Source organism: Lathyrus oleraceus, chromosome 3 (genome assembly GCF_024323335.1).
Source record: "Lathyrus oleraceus cultivar Zhongwan6 chromosome 3, CAAS_Psat_ZW6_1.0, whole genome shotgun sequence".
Taxonomy (NCBI): domain Eukaryota; kingdom Viridiplantae; phylum Streptophyta; class Magnoliopsida; order Fabales; family Fabaceae; genus Lathyrus; species Lathyrus oleraceus.
The window spans coordinates 40,094,328-40,111,547 of NC_066581.1; the positions used below are offsets into that span (position 1 = coordinate 40,094,328).

A 17,220-nucleotide genomic window follows, 5' to 3' on the forward strand; every position below is an offset into this window, starting at 1 on the left:
ACAAGACTTTAACATTCAACTCAAACGTATTCCAATAAAATGTGACAACAACACTAGTGCCATAAACCTTACTAAAAATCCTGTTTTACACTCATGCACTAAACACATAGAGATTAGACATCACTTTCTTCGCGATCATGTTGAAAAAGAAGACGTTGTATTTGAGCATGTTGATACTAAAAACCAGCTTGCTGACATTTTCACTAAACCTTTGGCAACGGAACCGTTCTTCAACATTCGTCGTGAATTAGGGATCTTAGATCTCTCTCCATTGTTGTCTTAAGCATGTTTGTTCTTATCTATATTATGCCTCACCTTGGTTGATGATATTTGTTTTAGATTTCATTTATACCTCACAAGGTTACATCAACAGAGGTAATATCACTCCTTTCTATATCTCTTTTAGAACTATGTGATTGTGTATGTTAGAACAAAATTCCTTATTTTCGTTTATGTGAATTTCTTTGCATATATTGTTTGAACATTAATATCTGATTTGTGAATTATACTTGGGCATCATTATCATGACATACTTCATAATGCATAACCATACTGCATAAAAATTAATTAAAATTTGGTTTGGTTCAGTATGTATCGATTCATTCGTCGTTTGTATCGATACATAGACCCTTTAAAAACAAAAATGCGTGACATGGATCGATCCATTCCCATATGCATCGACACATACTGATTGGTATTTGGATTAAATGCATTTTATTTCACTCATGGATCTACACATCAACAATTCTTATCACATCTTCTCACAAACCATCATTAAACCACATTAAACCATCATCATTTCATTTCACTGCATTTCATTGCATGTTGCTTGTGTTTTTTTTCTTTCAGATTAGTTGCACCTTATATGTCTTGGCTTATGTAATTTTTAAATACTTTCTACTAGTTAAATGCTTATTTCCTTCTGCTTACTTCTGGTGTTATTGCCCTTATTTGTCATTCTTTGTGAGTAATTCTTTACTTTTTAAGCTTCCTTCTCTGTGATTGTTAGCTTCTTTATCATTTTTGTTGTGTCCTGCTACAACATGTTGCCTTGATAAAACTGTTTTGTTCTTCTTTTTGATGTTGACAAAGGGGGAGAAATGCAGATGTTGACAGATATGCACAAACTCAGGGGGAGTATCACACATCTTGCTAAAAATTTGCCATCATCAAAAAGGGGGAGTTTGTGAGCAAATTCTTTACTTTGAATAAGTTTTGAATGATAGCAAATTGTGTGATCATTGTCTAATTGTTAGTTGTGCATTATTTTACATGTTTCATTTGTGTTTTTAGCCTATACTATTGTTTCGTGTCTATACATAAAGATCCACATTGATACATTTCTTAAAAGAACTCATAAAAACTGTTTTGTGTCAGTATGTATCGATACATGTTCATCTGCATCGATACATAAATTTGTTTTAAATCACAAAACGTTTTTGCTTCAGTATGTATCGATACATACGAGCTTTGTATCGATACATGCTTAGTTAAAATGTTCTATGGATCGATACATACGAGCTTTGTATCGATACATGCTTAGTTAAAATGTTCTATGTATCGATACATACGAGCTTTGTATCGATACATGCTTGTATTAATTCTCTAAAATTAATCAAAGCTACAGTATGTATCGATGCATAATCTTTTGTATCAATACATAATTCTGTTTTGTCTACTAACAGCTTCTGTCTTTCACATATAAGAAGTATTTTGACAGCTCAGTTAATAGCACGAATTCAGAAGTGAAAAACAGTTGAACACAAATCAAATGAGTGTGTAGCAGCAATTGTTTTGAGCAGTTAGAAACCTGAAAGAGACTTCATCTTCTTCATCTTCTCAATCTCTTTTCTTCAAGAACATCAACACATAATCATTCTTGTTCTTTGGATTAAAGGATCAACGAGATAACGTTCAGTGGAACGATCAAGGATCTAGCTGAGGTGTTCAGTGGAACGATCGAGGATCTAGCTGAGTTGAAGGTTGAAGGGGGTTTCGAGGAAAAACCAAATGGTTTGTCCTTCAAGAACTGGAGTGTTCTTGCGGGTTTGTTAGTCACGTTTGCAGAACAGATCCAGCCGCAGCGTAGGGTTTGGAAATTGGGTAATTTCGCAAACAGGTAGTGGAACCGGTGAATTGTTTGCAATTTCTTGCAGGAAATTCTTGATCGAGCTCAGATCAAGTGGAGGTTTTATACAAGAAGAATATCTTGGGATTTAGATTTCTGTCTTTGTATTGTAACCTTGCATCAACGAATTCGGCATTATTGATAATAACAGTTCTCAATTTCATTTGAAATTGAGAGGGAGACGTACCCACACGCGAGGACGACAGTGGGGAACTTCCTTACCAAATCTCTGCGTATCGTATTCTTTCCTTATCTATCTTTACGTTTTCAACAGTTTTGTGATTTCAGTTGGTGGATTGTGGCTATACATTTCGTGATACAATAGTGGAAAGAAAACTTCTTTATATAAACTCCACCATTGTTCATCATTGATCACATACACACCAAATGTTTGACAAAACTGTCAGCTGAGTTTTATTCATTGGAATCAGAATTTAGTGATAAGTGCATTTGATTTGATAATATTCTGGTGTTAATATTCTCTATCGTTCCTATTCAAATCCAGCAATAAATTCGCGTGTCCGGTTTTCTAGTAGCGGTTCAGATTAGACGGAAGTCGATTCGGGACTGTAATTTTCCGCTAAATTTCAATAACTCTGATAAGATTTTTTAAATCCGTTTATTTAAAAGAGGTGATCTATTCACCCCCCCTCTCGATCACTAGCCACACCGTCTAACAAAGATTACATTGGCTCCAATATTTGTCAAATTTTCCCTTCATCGCTTTTGCCATTTCTTTCATAAAATCAGATTCATCTTGGATAGCTTGATCTAAAACTAGTTTGATTCGAAATACCTCAGCAAGATATAAGTTAGCAGTTGGATATTCACTACCTGAAATAATATTTGTAACAACATTAAATACCTCTAGCAACTTGGAAACTTTTTCAACCTTTTCCCAATCATCATCATCTGGAAGAGTTGTATAGCTTGGTTCTCGATCTTGAAAACGAGGGAAGACTTCTTTGAATTGCATTGCAACTGACAACATTTGATAGGTGGAGTTCCAATGAGTAGGGCAATCAAGATTTAATTTTTTACCACCAAGCTTTAGTTGTTGAACTATTTGTGAGAATGTTTGCAACCTTGCTTCAGACTGATTGATGAACTTCACACTTTCACGCACGTCTTCAACTATTTTTGCTATTTTCCCAATACCATCTTGAACAAGCAAATTTAGTATATGCGCACAACAACGCACATGAAATAACTTTCCATCTAACACTAATTTCCGGTGCCTTAAAATCAGAACTTTTAACTCTTTCAAACATCTATCGTTGTAATGTGCATTATCCACTGACACACTAAATATTTTATTTTCAATACCCCAATCTTTAAGACATTTGAAGATAGCATCAGTAATATCAACACCACGCCGAGGAGGAGGAACATGAACAAAACTAAGAATGCGTTTCTGCAAAACCCAGTCAGCATCAATGAAATGGCCACTTAACACCATGTATTCTATCTTCTGATTTTGTGACTTCCATGAATCAGTGGTCAAAAAATCTTATTTACTGTCCTTAAAGTAGACTTCAACTTTTTTCTTTCAGCTTCATAAACAGCAATACAATCATTCTTCAATGTCTTCCGACTAATTTTCTCATATGAAATATTAGAACACTTCATCATAAAATGAAAACCTTCTTCCTCAACAATACTAAATGCATGTTCATGCATCATAATCCAATGTGCGGTGGCTTCTCGTTGTCTTTCATGATCATATTTACCTCCTGAATTCATTAGTAGTGGTCCAGAAAGCTTCTCATCAATCTTGCTTTTTGCTGGCTGAAAGTTTAATTTTTTTTGTTGTGCTACTAGCTTCTTGTAAACATGACATGTTTGTTTTAAATGCCTCATCAAATGACTGGTTAATCCACTAGCAACAACAGAATAATTGTTTTTACAGTGTATACATTGCCATTTTTTTCCATTCTTTAATTCCACTTTTTTGAAGTGATCCCAAACTAGAGAAGTTTTCTTCCTCTTGGACTTTTGAATAACAATGTCACTGCTCTCAACATTTTCTTCATTCACAACTTCATTTGCCGGTGTTGATTCATTTGTTAGTGGTTCTTCATTAGTATTTGCATTTAAATCAATGATAGGATTCAATACATTTAAACACTCTTCTCCATCTTTTGGTGGTGATTGTGAATCTCCCAATGATTCAAGTGAGGTACTGTATGACATATCTACAATAGAAAAATAAATAAAATCACAAGTTCCATTAAAAAAATCATTAAAATTTTTAAATAGAACATAATAAAAAAATTCTCATAACAGAGTTATATATTTAGTTCAAACCAAGAAAAATAGATTCAGAAAGAACATATACAAAACAAAGAAAATAAATAAAATCCTCATAACAGAGTTATAGTTCATTATATACAGGAAGAACATATTCAACATATTCAGAACACAGTAAAAAATGACAAAGCTACTAAAACAATCAGATGATGAGAATAATAATATTTACCTCTATTGAAAAAATTGTTGAATCTGGAAGAAAGAGTTAAAGTTTTTTTCTTCAGAATAGAGAACAAAGACTGAAAATACGTAATATGAAGGATGAAGAAAGTTCTCTAAAACCTAAAATCTAAAAAGGAATACTAAAGGTTTTGCTTTTGGAAAATGCAATACTAATAAATGGGCATATTTAAAATCTTAAAAATAGTTAATAATAATAATAAAGTAAAAAATAATATAAAAGGATACAAATTAAATCATATAAATGGTACAATATTTAAAAAACGTTATTTTTAAAGTGGTGGTAGTTTAAAAAACAAATTTAGAAGGAAAAAACGAGAATAATGGAAAAATTAAAATCAAACTCAGAAACCCCAAAAAGAGAAAATGTGTGGCCTACTAGTGTTGAACTCGGGTCATGGAAATTAGGAGACATAAGCCTCAACCTACTAAACCATTTACCTCATCATGTCAAACAATGGTATTTAATGATATATAAGGGGAAAACTAAAATAATGGAGCAAAAAGCAAAATGACATTAACTCAATGCATCATGGATTCTCATGAACAAAAAAATCACTGTTCAATCATCTCTTTCGATATCCCTTGCTTCTTTCCCCACATCACACTCAAATCTCTCTTACTGTATACACATAAATCATCATGCATTGTTCTTTAAAACACACACCAACTTGCATAAATAAAACTCCACCTATTCCTAAGACCAAATAACATCATATATACATGAGAGAAAAAAATCGAAAATCAAAAGAAGTATATGGACTAAAACAAATAAATGGAAGAGAAAATGAGATGAAAATTTTACGGTTGTGTTGTTGCTCCTCTCGCCAACGAGTGAGGTTGTTTCGTGGTATTGTGCATAAATGATGAAGACGGATGGAAGAAGAAGAAGAAGTGGATGGGTGGTTGTTAACAATGTATGTTTAAGGTGTGTTGGTGGTTTTTCTATGGTGGAAATGGAGGTCTGTTGGTGGTTTTAAGGAGGCTATTAGAGGTTTAGTGGCGGATAAGAGTTGTGTCCAAGGGTATGCCGTCGGGAGAAGCAAGACAGAGGAAGTACCACTATTGGTGAAGTGAACAAAGGAAGGGGTGTTTCGAAGAGTGGTATGTTTGAGAGGTTCGAGCTGTGGTGAAGGAGGTAAGGATGAAGGTAAGGTTGGGGTATGGTTGTTCAAATTTGGAGAGGGTTGTTGTAAGGGGATCGTCGAGGATGGATTGAGGTGACAAGTGAAGGAACGGTTGGTTGGTGGTGTCGGAGCTGGATGATAGAGGTTACAAGGTGGTTACAGGTTTGTGTAGGTTGGGAAGAAGATGAGGGAAAATGACGGTGGGTTAAGGAGGAGATAAGAGTTAAAGTGGAAGGAAGTTATAAATTAGAAGAGTGAAAAATCGAAACAACAAATGTGTCTTTTTGTTTTTGAGAGTTTTCTTAAGAGAAAAGTTTCAGAGAAACATTTACTAACCCCTGTGTGTGAATCCCTCCTTTTCGTCTTTTTTTTCTTGTCAACCAATGATACTTCCTTCTATTAATTTTGAGAATTTTTTTCTCCCCCCCCCCATATTGCGCCGCGTGTCCCTTTCATTTGAGCAAAAAGCAAAATCCTTATTTGCTAGCCTGTGATCACGTGGTGCTCATTCAATGGATGGTCCCCAAAATGTGGTCCTTCCAAAAAGAATATTTTACCCAATCCCACGTTTTGTGCTTCAACCACAAAATGAGTTGCCAAATTGATCAATGATGAGTTGTCATGAATTGGCCAGATAAAAAGGGATCCAAAGCACAATTAATGGATTTAATTTGAATTAAAAATACTTTCTTTTGATGATTTAAAATAAAATACCACCACACGAAATTAGATGTAAGCAAAAGACCGATTGCTTATATTTAATTACGACAATAATTTTGACTAAAAAATTAAAACAAACGGACAACAAACAAATAAAAATCAGGCGCAAAAGTGATCGAAAAATTAAAATTACTGCACCACAATGATCAACGTGAAATAAACTTTCTCCAGTATAAACTTCACTCTCATCAGAATTATCAAAGACAACTTCCAAAGCACTGTCATAATTATAACTCTCATCCTCACTGTCATCAGAATTTGCATCAACATTCAACACATCTATATTGGTTTTATCAGTATATATCCCATTATGCACCTCACCCACCATCCTTCAACCCATCACCACCTGCACCTCAACGCCATGCCCACCCTCTATAACTATCTCTTCAATAAGCTTTTACAATTATATCTTTTTTCTCATGAATATGACTCTCAACATACTCAGGATTAGTTATTTCCTCAGGAATATGACTCTTAACATACTCAGGTTGGGACAGGTTGGGATAGGTGATGTTGTATATAAACATCAACACTCAAATGGATCCTGCAAAGGTCAACAATGTCTAATGCTCTTTTGTCATCATTTAAGACATTCATCCCAAAGGTGGGGTCATTATATTAAATGGTATATACCTTAATATAACATAGTTCCTTCAGTACACCTACCAACTCACAGTAACTCCACCTATCCATATCAATTTTTAATTCTTCTCATTTTCCTCCTTCATACACAGTTTGTTCATTGTCTATAAATTCACCACCATGATGAGTTTTCAAACACAAGTATTCATCCATTTCTACCTAAGTCCAGGAAAACGTAAAATTAGCTAAGGGGAAACAAAAACAACACATAACATCATGAACCCTAAACCCTAAAATCAAACACAACCATTCATTCATTCTTACCTAAGGGCGAAAACCCTAAAATGAGAGATACCACAAAAGATTAAACCTTCCAGAAAAATACACCAAAAAGCATTACAAACCCTAAATCCTAAAATCAAAACAATGTAACTAATATTAACCAAGACCACCCTCGTTTTCTCCACCTTCGATTACGCTTTCACCTTCATCTTCACCTTTGCTATCACCTTCGTCTCCGTCGTCTTCTCTGAATATGCTTTCAAGTTTCTCTGTTAGGGTTTTGCTATATTAAGATACGAAGATGAAATGAAAATGACAAAGTTAACATTACTAACTTAAAACTCTCACCAGACTCCAATTCATCAACTAATTTCCACGAGACAAATGATCTAACTAATCATTAAAAAAAAAACTAAAATAGATCCGAGATATAGTTAAAACTTACTCCCTCCATTTCTTTTTAAGTGTCATTTTTTTTGAAAAAAAATTATTCCTTTTTAATTGTCACTTGCAAACTTCAATGTAGTATAATTGCACTTTTGTCAAATTTATCCCTAAGTAATTACTATAGAGAAGAAAAATAAAATGGATGTAATAAATAATTAAAGGTATTATAGATAATAGAAAAATTATTGTTTGAAAAATAACCATAATAATTAGTTTTATTGGTACGCGTAAAAAGTCAAAAATTGAGAAATTGAGGGAGTAAATAAGTAAGAAAGATAAAGACTCTGCATTTACTTACCCACTCCATGCAATGATGATGTCCCCTCGATCTCACTTTTTCAATTTAAAGCCTCAAAATGAATAAATCAAACTCCTTTCAAAACCCTCCCAAACTCCATCACCCATGGCGATCATTACAGAACAAGAACCAGATCAACAACCTAAACAATCGCCCAAAACCACACCAACGCAACCACCAAACCAGTTATCTTTCTGGCTATACTTCACTCTCCCCCTCTCTCTCATAACCCTCTACTACCTCTTCACTTCTTTCTCCTCCAATTCCTCACCACAAACATCGTTCCTCAACTTACCCACCACCCTCCGTCAACACTACTCCAATGGCCGCATCATCAAAGTCCAAACTCACCCCAACCAACAACCCGTTAATCTCTTCGTTTTCCAACCACCGGTCACCACTCCACCACCTTCTGAAACCGTTCTTGTTGTACACGGTCAAGCTCTGAGTTCGTACTCCTATAGCAGCGTTGTTGAATCTCTTTGCACGAAAGGTGTTCGTGTTATTGCCATTGATCTCCCGGGTTATGGATTCTCTGATAAATCAGTTGAGGTTTCAGCGGATGGGTTTGATGGGTTTTTTGGGAGGGTTAGTTATGTTTATAGTGAGATTCAAGAGAAGGGTTTTTTCTGGGCTTTTGATCAGATTGTTGAAACGGGTCAGATTCCTTATGAGGAGATTATAAATAGAATGTCTGAGAGGAAAGTAAGCAAGCCTATTGATTTGGGTCCAGAAGAGATTGGAAAAGTTTTGGGAGAGGTTGTTGGTGCATTAGGCTTGGCTCCTGTTCATTTGGTTTTGCATGATTCGGCTTTAGGGTTTAGTGCAAACTGGGTTTCGGAGAATTCGGATTTGGTTTCGAGTTTGACGCTTATTGACACGGGGACTAAAAATTTGGGTGCTTTTCCTGTTTGGGTTTTGAGGGTTCCTTTGATTAGAGAGGTGGTTTTAGGGTTTCCTTCGGTTTTTGCGAAAGTGGTGAATTTTTGCTGTTCTAAGAGAATTGGTGATTTGGATGTTGATGCACATAGGGTGCTGTTGAAGGCTGGGGATGGGAGGAAGGCTGTTGTGGCTATTGGGAAGAATTTGAATTCTAGCTTTGATTTAGCGGAATGGGGTGGTTCTGATGGATTGAAGGATAAGCCAGTGCAAGTGATCTGGTCTAGTGACTGGTCTGAAGAATGGAGCCGGGAAGGGAATCGGGTTGCCGGCGCTCTTCCACGGGCAAAGTTTGTTACGCATTCGGGAGGCCGGTGGGCTCAGGTGTGTACAAAATTTATTGACGATTGTTTTGTATTACTTTTCATGCCTTGTGTTGTGTTTCTATATTTGTGTATGATTTTGTGTTTATTTATTTGTTGTGTGGAATTGTTTAATTGGATTGAAATAAATGCTGGAATAAAATGCCAACGGGATGAATTAGACAGAGAATTTGGGAAGAACTAGAAGTGACTGTATTATTATTTGTACATGTGAATGAGCTGGCCATTGTTATTGTTCTTAAACTTTGATCAGATTAAATGTACAATCGTTTCAGCACTAGATTTTGTGATTATGTTAGTATTTGTCTAAACTTTCTAGAAGAGTTAAACAAATTAACATTAGGTGGTTACATGGATCAACCTACGCCATAATGTCTGTCACGCATTAAGTTCAAAGATAAAACTACTTCTTAATCATTTGTAATTAATGGTTTGATTTATATAACTTTTAAATTATTTAAGCTTCCATTACATAGTCAGAAAGGTTTTCTAGGTTGTTGTTGTTGTTAAGCTGCTCTTCCATCAGACGTCAATGTTAACTTTTCAGCATTCATATACACCCATTATGTTTCCTTTTTTGCTCAATTAGTTGATGTAGGTTTTTCCTAATTTGGGGTAGAAGGAACCAAATGCTCCATCTTAAAGATAGTCTAGTGAAAGATAAAACTACTTCTTAATCATTTGTAATTAATGGTTTGATTTATATAACTTTTAAATTATTTAAGCTTCCATTACATAGTCAGAAAGGTTTTCTAGGTTGTTGTTGTTGTTAAGCTGCTCTTCCATCAGACGTCAATGTTAACTTTTCAGCATTCATATACACCCATTATGTTTCCTTTTTTGCTCAATTAGTTGATGTAGGTTTTTCCTAATTTGGGGTAGAAGGAACCAAATGCTCCATCTTAAAGATAGTCTAGTGAAAGCAGATTCTTTTTCTATTGCTACAACTCTGACATGTGCCAACCTCTTCCATATATGCATACATAGTGTTTGCCAATTTGCCGTTCTGAAATAGTTCTGTTTTACTGTTGCTTTTCAGATGTCTTCCTGACTTCGACTCATCATTGGTCGTCTCTTATAATTTGGGACGTTCTTATTATAGATGTAAATGTTGTACAAAAACTTACTATACATGTTTATTTGCTGTATGTTACAACAAAGGACTAGGGAAATCAATCTAGAATTGGCTAAAGAACTTGTAGCACTTAAGTTTTACTTTCAACCACTGTGAGTCTCAGTATCACCAGCTACAATAGTCCTTTAGTGATGAAGTTGAGCTTAATTGATCATGTTACTCTGTGGTAGTAATTAGTAAAATACTAATATCAGATACAGAATGAGAACATAACCTTCTCTCAGTATTTAAAGAACTATATGCAATTCTTTCCCTTCAGTATATTCATTCATAAATTCAGGAAGGAATAGTAATATTGGTTCCTTTGGGGATAGAAGATGTTTAAATACTGTATTTGAGGTTTAGAAGAAGGAGAACTATGATGCTGTGGTAATGAACTTGTTTCCTGGTTTTGCTTAAAGGTTTCAATCAAAGAAGGCTGAGAAACCTTGCTCTAGCCTCCTGATTTTTTTTTTCACATCCGGTTCCTGCTCACTCAAACCATTTATTTGTGTTTATGCATCACATAAATCGCAATTTCACTCAGTGATGTTATTTTCTGTTTTCTATTCAAACTAACTCAATTTGTGATTATAGGAGGATGTGGCAGTTGAGATAGCTGAAAAAATTTCTCAGTTTGTCTTGTCGCTACCAAAGACTGTCAGAAAAGTTGAGCAGGAGTCCCCCATCCCAGATCACATACAGAAGAAACTGGATGAAGCAAATAGTGACGATGGTCATGATCATCATCATGGTCATGGACATGATCGTCTTGGCGAAGCTCAAATCCATGAAGCTGGTTATATGAATGCATATGGGCTTGGTCACTAGATATTACTGGCTAATACACACGCTAGGAGACATCACACTCAACTAAAGTCGAAATGTTGTATGTTATTTAATTTAGCTGTTTTACTTTTTCAAAATCTGAAGGGTGGTGAGAAATTATGGCTATGTAACAATTATGACTAGGGTGACTCTTGTTCTAACTGAAAATCTAATTGCATCTTATGCTCTTCTTTGGTCTTTGAAGCCTGTTTTTGTGATTAGATTTAGGAACATTTTTTTGAAGGTGTTTTTAGATATGAAATGTTGATCAAATGTACTTGAAGTATTTTGGTTATTTAGATGACTTAGTAATGCTTGATGTACTACTTAAAATCTCATTGCAGAAATATGAGAATGTATTTATACCGTGATCTATATGTATGCTGTAACTTTAAAAAATTGCTGCAACATGTTTGTGTAATTTTGAGATATAAGAAAATTTGCAGTTCAGAGTAAATGGATGTAACATGCCTATACACAATATATTGGACACTGTATTGTTTAAAAGAGAATAAAACAATAAGTTATCATCACAGCTCCTCCTTTCTCTTCCTAGTTTTTTTTGCTCCTACATGTATTCTGACTGTTTTCACTTTTCCATATTCAATGGGAACCGAGAGCAACTTGTTCCTTTTCTCTGATTTCTCTCCCTGAGTCGGTAACAGAGCTTGAAAATTATTCCTAAGTGCATAATAAATTTGCATTATGAACGGATTAATAAATAATCAATAATTAGTATAATATAATTTTTTGTGGGTATAAATGAATCAATAAACTTATTGTCCAACAATCTCTATTATCACACTCGCCGTTATCTTGGCACATATTGACACAACCAAGAAAAGTGCACCAGGCGCCTAAGCTACACGGTTGGAACGGCCACTATAATGAGATTGAATTTGGTTTCGGGTTGGAAGGGTCACTATAATGAGATTAGATTTGAATTCGGGTTAATGAGATTGGATTCGGAATCGTGTTGGAATGGTCACTGTAACGAGATTGGATTTGGGTTCGGGTTGAAACGACCACTATAATGAGATTGGATTTGGACTTGGGTTAATGACATTGGATTTGGATTCGTGTTGGAATGGTCACTATAATGAGATTTAATTTTATTAGTATTTCAAGTATATTTTGTTTGAAGCTTATGGTTTTTATTTTAAATTATGAATACTTGATAAATTATGAGTAATTTATTTTAGTTTTTGTTGAGATATTGATATTTATTGTAGAAATATTAATAATAGTATGATTTGTTAATATGCTTTAGAGTTATGATAACATTATATTCTTATTGTTTTTTATATATTATATATATATATATATATATATATATATATCTATATATATATATATATATATATATATATATATATATATATATATATATATATATATTATATATATATATATATATATATATATATATATATATATATATAAGTTGACGATGATACTGAATTCGCAATATACAAGTTCATCAAATGAGGGAAACATCTTATACACACCAAATATGTCAAATACAAATAGCACTCTCGGGAGTGTTTTGTTTTGAATCGAATCGAGTATTAATTTTGAGTTATGGACACTCGTGCTCGTTTGTCTGCTTTTTTATTACGCTAATGCGTTGAATTATTAACAGTGTCTTTTTACGTAAGTTTGATCTTAACTTACATTTAATATTTATTAACTTACATTTAATATTTATTCTAATGTTTTAGATTTGGAATCATAGACCTCCTTCCTATTCTTTATTTATTAAATTAATGTTATAAAACTTTTTTCAATTGATTATATTTTCAAGTGTGAATGTCCTTAAATAACAACAATCATAAATTAAAGGTTTTGAACCAATTCTCTCACTTTCTTACATGGCGACAGAATACTCTTCATCATCGTCAAGTTCAATAAAGGTAAGTCTCTCTCTTCAATTTCATTTAGGCAAGTTTCTATGTTGCTACTGATGTTGAATTGAAGTTGTTTTTTCCCCAATTGAAGTTTCTATGTTGCTACTGATGTTTCTATGTTTTTTTTCCATTAAATTTTGTTTAGTGTTTTTTAACTTTGTTTTAGTTGTTTAGTTATTGTCGGTGTGTTATCATCGGATTGAAATTGCTTTGTTTGTCAATTGATTATCCTGAATATCAGATATGTTTTAAGTTTTAGTGTTTGCTTTAGTTTTGTTTCATTCTTCCAATGTTTCAATTATGTAGTGATTATCTTGTGATATTGAATTTAAGTTGTTTTGTTTTTCAATTGATTGTACTCTATCCAATATCCAATATTATAGATGAATTAAATTTCCTTAGTGACTTTTTTAGTGTTGCATATCTGTCTTGTTTGAATATTTTTACCATGTTAAAACCCTAAATAGTTCTGCATCTTTAGTTAATTTTGTTTTCTAGGATACAAAAGAGAAGCAGTCTCTTAAGCTTGTTGCAAGCTTAAAAACGCTTGTGGACCTTGAGTTAAGTTTTGAAAAAAGGGCTGTAATGGAAAAATCCGTTTTCTACAATTTCTTACGAATTAGCAATAGAAGAGAGAGCTCTGCCTCTTTAATTTCCCTTTTCTGTAAAGTTTATGACCCGAAAAAAAATAGTTTTGTGTTCAACAATGATGTGTCCTTTTCTTTTTGTGCTGAAGAGGTCGCTCAAGTCCTCGGTATTAAAAATACCGGGACTAGTTTAGTATACACTGCTGCAAAAAAAATTATGACTTTCTTTTTGACTTGAAAGAAAAATTTGATTCGGACGGTTCAAAAAAAAATTAAGATATTTTTGAAAAAAATGTCCATAGATGACGAGCAAAGTCAATCAAACTTCAAACAACTTCTTTCTTATTTTTTGATTGAGCAATTTCCGTTATCTCCCTTAATCCCAAGATGCCGCGTGTATCGTCTTGGGGAATGGTAGAAGACATGAATACATTTGAAGAGGTTAACTGGACAAAAATCATTTTTGATAACATTTGTGAATCTTTCCGTAAACTGAAGGCTGCGATGAATGAGGATGGTAAGCAACACTACTTTAATGGGTGTGCTCCTGTCTTTGAGGTAATAATTTCAATTTAATATCCTATTTTTTTAATATATGATATTTCTCATATCGTTTATTTCCGCTATTAATATTTGACAACATCACTGTTACGCCAAACCCTGGTTTTGCTTATCTTCCAATCGAAAGCTACATGTCTAAAAGGACGGATTGGAAGGCGTTGGAAATGCTCGAAGCCTCAAAGGTACATTTTTTTTTGCATTCTATTCATGCATAACTAACTTATAAAATTATGTTTTATGGTATCATAGAAGGACTAGAAAAAGTTGTTATCATTGTATCAACTGTTCGATCAGCCATCAAACACAATGAGTTGACAGAGTCCACTGTCTTGGCTTTTTCAGTCATAGAAGGTACTGCCTTTTATTCCAAAAACTGTAGTATTATCTTCTTCTTTTTTTGGATCAAATGTAAATTTTATTCCAAAAACTGTCAACTAATTTCGGATAGTCACTCATATTGTTGCATCAACTAATTTAATTGATCGACCAGTTGATACAATGATAACAACTTTTTCTAGTCCTTCTATGATACCATAAAACATAATTTTATATGCATGAATAGAATGCAAAAAAAATATACCTCAAAAAAAATATATCTCTGAGGCTTCGAGCATTTCCAACGCCTTCCAATCCGTCCTTTTAGACATGTAGCTTTCGATTAGAAGATAAGCAAAACCAGAGTTTGGCATTGGCTGTAAAGGTTTTATTCTTCTAAATGCAATATCCTAATTGATGTTGTCAAATATTAATAGCGGAAATAAAGATATGAGAAATATCATATATTAAAAAAAATAGGATATTAAATTGAAATTATTACCTCAAAGACGGAACACAACCATTAAAGTAGTGTTGCTTACCATCCCCATGCATCGCACAAATGTGGTTCCTATGTGAGATTCCGCGAGGAAGAGTGGAGGGGGGCCGGAGCAGAGCGGTTAGGGCATAACAATGAATGGATTCACGAACGTGGTTGTTTTTCTGCGATTGATGTTGCTAAATTCAGGTTTAGGAAGAGTTTACGGGAGGGGTCGCCGTCGACTGTGTAAAGTGGTTTTGTGTTTCTTTTCCTTCCTTTTACTGTGAACCGGTGGGAGTAGATATCCAAGGTCCAAAACGGCATCGTACTGCTTCAGTTTTATTTTCTTTAACTCATTTTCCTTTAATTAGTTAATATTAAGAAATATGCTAAAAAATTAAAGCTGATGTTTAGAGTGGATCAATGAATGGATTGAATGGGCCTAGAACGAATTTCTAAACACACCTCCCTCTAAGCCCAATCGTGTGGACTGTAGGCTGAAGTTAGTTCAAGTTCTGTATTAAGCTTTACACCCCCCTGGCTGCTTGTAGACAACTTTGCATACTTGGTTCAATTCACCTCCGAATTCGTTATTTCCGATCCCAAAAAGACTCAGAATTTTTATTGAATTTTTTTAAACTTTATTATCTGAATTTAACCAACTGAAACAAACCGCCACTCGTTAAAACTAAAATCGGAGTAGTATGAAGAGACGAGATTGGATCTTTTATAAATTTTATTAACTGAATTTAACCAACATGCGTCCTTGATGACCTCCTTGGTATTGCAGGCTGAGGTGGAGACAGAGCTAACTTCCTTCGGTTTTTAGGCTGAGCAAGTGCATCACCCAAGGATAAAGAGACAACATTCTCCGTCAAACTTTCATTCTCCTCCGCCTCGGCCGCCACATCCTTCGTCAAACTTTCATTCTTCTCCGTCTCGGCCGCCACATCCTTCGTCAAACTTTTATTCTCCTCCGTCTCGGCTGCCACACACCATGGACATGGTATAATCTGAAAAATGAAAGGAAAAAAATTGATAAATAGAATATGTCAATTCTTAACCAGAACCAGTGGCTCTATTCAATGAGCGGTTATACATTTCAAAGGATGTTCTAGTTTTCTTTTAGGCCTAAGATGATTGGGCCTATATGTTAGGAACCCGAAAAACCACAAGTTACAGAGGCAATATGGAAATAGTGTATTATTTCTGAAACCGAAAGGTAAATGCAAGAGGATGAATATCCTAATGCCCTACAGAGGCAAAAATCAAACTGTCCAAAACAAACTATAAACTTCCATAACAATCTCACACTCCCTCACCTCACTCTATATACTACTAAGAAGCATAACAAACTTGCCAACTAAGCTGCCTACCCCACTCATTATTTACCATATAACTATTTTCCTATATCTCTCATACTCGGATCTCTATCACTATACATACATATAAGGTACCTAACAAAATGGATTCATCGAACGGTTGATACAATGATAAGAGTGCAAAAAAATACCTCGGAGGCTTCGATAGTTTCTAACGGTTTCCAATCCTTCCTTTTAGCCTCATATTTTTGAATTGGCGGATAAGGAAAAGGCGATGGCTTTGGCTTTAAGGACGGTATTCTCTCAAACACAACCGTCTAACATTAGTTAAGTAAAATATGTTAAAATAAGTGTGAATGCTTGATGTTGCTGTTATTGAATTTTTGGTGTTAATATGATGATGAGTTTGGTGTTGTCTGCTGTTATTGTTAGTATCAACAAGATCCTGAACAATATTCTTAAAAGTCCTGCAATCTTCCAAAGAATGGCCCACTGCCCCTGAGTGGAATTCAAGGTACAAGGGTCATGTGAAATACAAAATTTGGTCTTTAGACCTTTAAGCGGGCTGGGCCGGCCTTGTGACAAATTATAGTATTATTACTTAAATATTAAAGACAAAAAAATATTTAATATTTAAATAATAATACCATATTCTTAACATCACTTTCTTCCCACTAGTGTTATCTCCATCTAAGTCTGAGAGTAGACATAAACTTATTTCAGTTGATTTTGTCAAGAACGGTCATTGGATTTAATTGAAGTTGAAATC

The 17,220-nt window shown here is 34.2% G+C and overlaps 2 protein-coding genes and 2 long non-coding RNA genes across 5 annotated transcripts; 2 read left to right on the forward strand and 2 right to left on the reverse strand.

Annotated features, from left to right (window-relative positions):
• Nucleotides 1-2,801: 2,801 nt before the first annotated feature.
• LOC127129532 (zinc finger BED domain-containing protein RICESLEEPER 2) lies at nucleotides 2,802-6,793 on the reverse strand. Its single transcript, XM_051058694.1, has 4 exons — nucleotides 6,599-6,793; nucleotides 4,608-4,677; nucleotides 3,647-4,323; nucleotides 2,802-3,542 (listed from the first exon to the last, which is right to left on the reverse strand). Exons 1-4 carry the CDS (start codon nucleotides 6,791-6,793, stop codon nucleotides 2,802-2,804), a joined length of 1,683 nt encoding a protein of 560 aa, XP_050914651.1.
• Nucleotides 6,794-7,048: 255 nt separating this feature from the next.
• LOC127132362 (uncharacterized) lies at nucleotides 7,049-8,213 on the reverse strand. The gene is made up of 2 exons (XR_007806678.1): nucleotides 8,075-8,213; nucleotides 7,049-7,598 (listed from the first exon to the last, which is right to left on the reverse strand). It is a non-coding gene; the product is annotated as an uncharacterized LOC127132362 (long non-coding RNA).
• Nucleotides 8,079-11,482, forward strand: LOC127132361 (protein AUXIN RESPONSE 4). Its single transcript, XM_051061305.1, has 2 exons — nucleotides 8,079-9,337; nucleotides 11,048-11,482. The coding sequence occupies exons 1-2, from the start codon at nucleotides 8,180-8,182 to the stop codon at nucleotides 11,279-11,281; spliced, it is 1,392 nt and encodes a 463-aa protein (XP_050917262.1). The 5' UTR covers nucleotides 8,079-8,179; the 3' UTR covers nucleotides 11,282-11,482.
• Nucleotides 11,483-13,027: 1,545 nt separating this feature from the next.
• On the forward strand, nucleotides 13,028-16,865 carry LOC127132363 (uncharacterized). 2 transcript variants are annotated; one of them, XR_007806679.1, is made up of 4 exons: nucleotides 13,093-13,191; nucleotides 14,271-14,330; nucleotides 14,461-14,684; nucleotides 15,920-16,865. It is a non-coding gene; the product is annotated as an uncharacterized LOC127132363 (long non-coding RNA). The 2 variants fall into 2 exon arrangements; XR_007806680.1 differs by having other exon boundaries at nucleotides 13,028-14,684.
• Nucleotides 16,866-17,220: the final 355 nt, after the last annotated feature.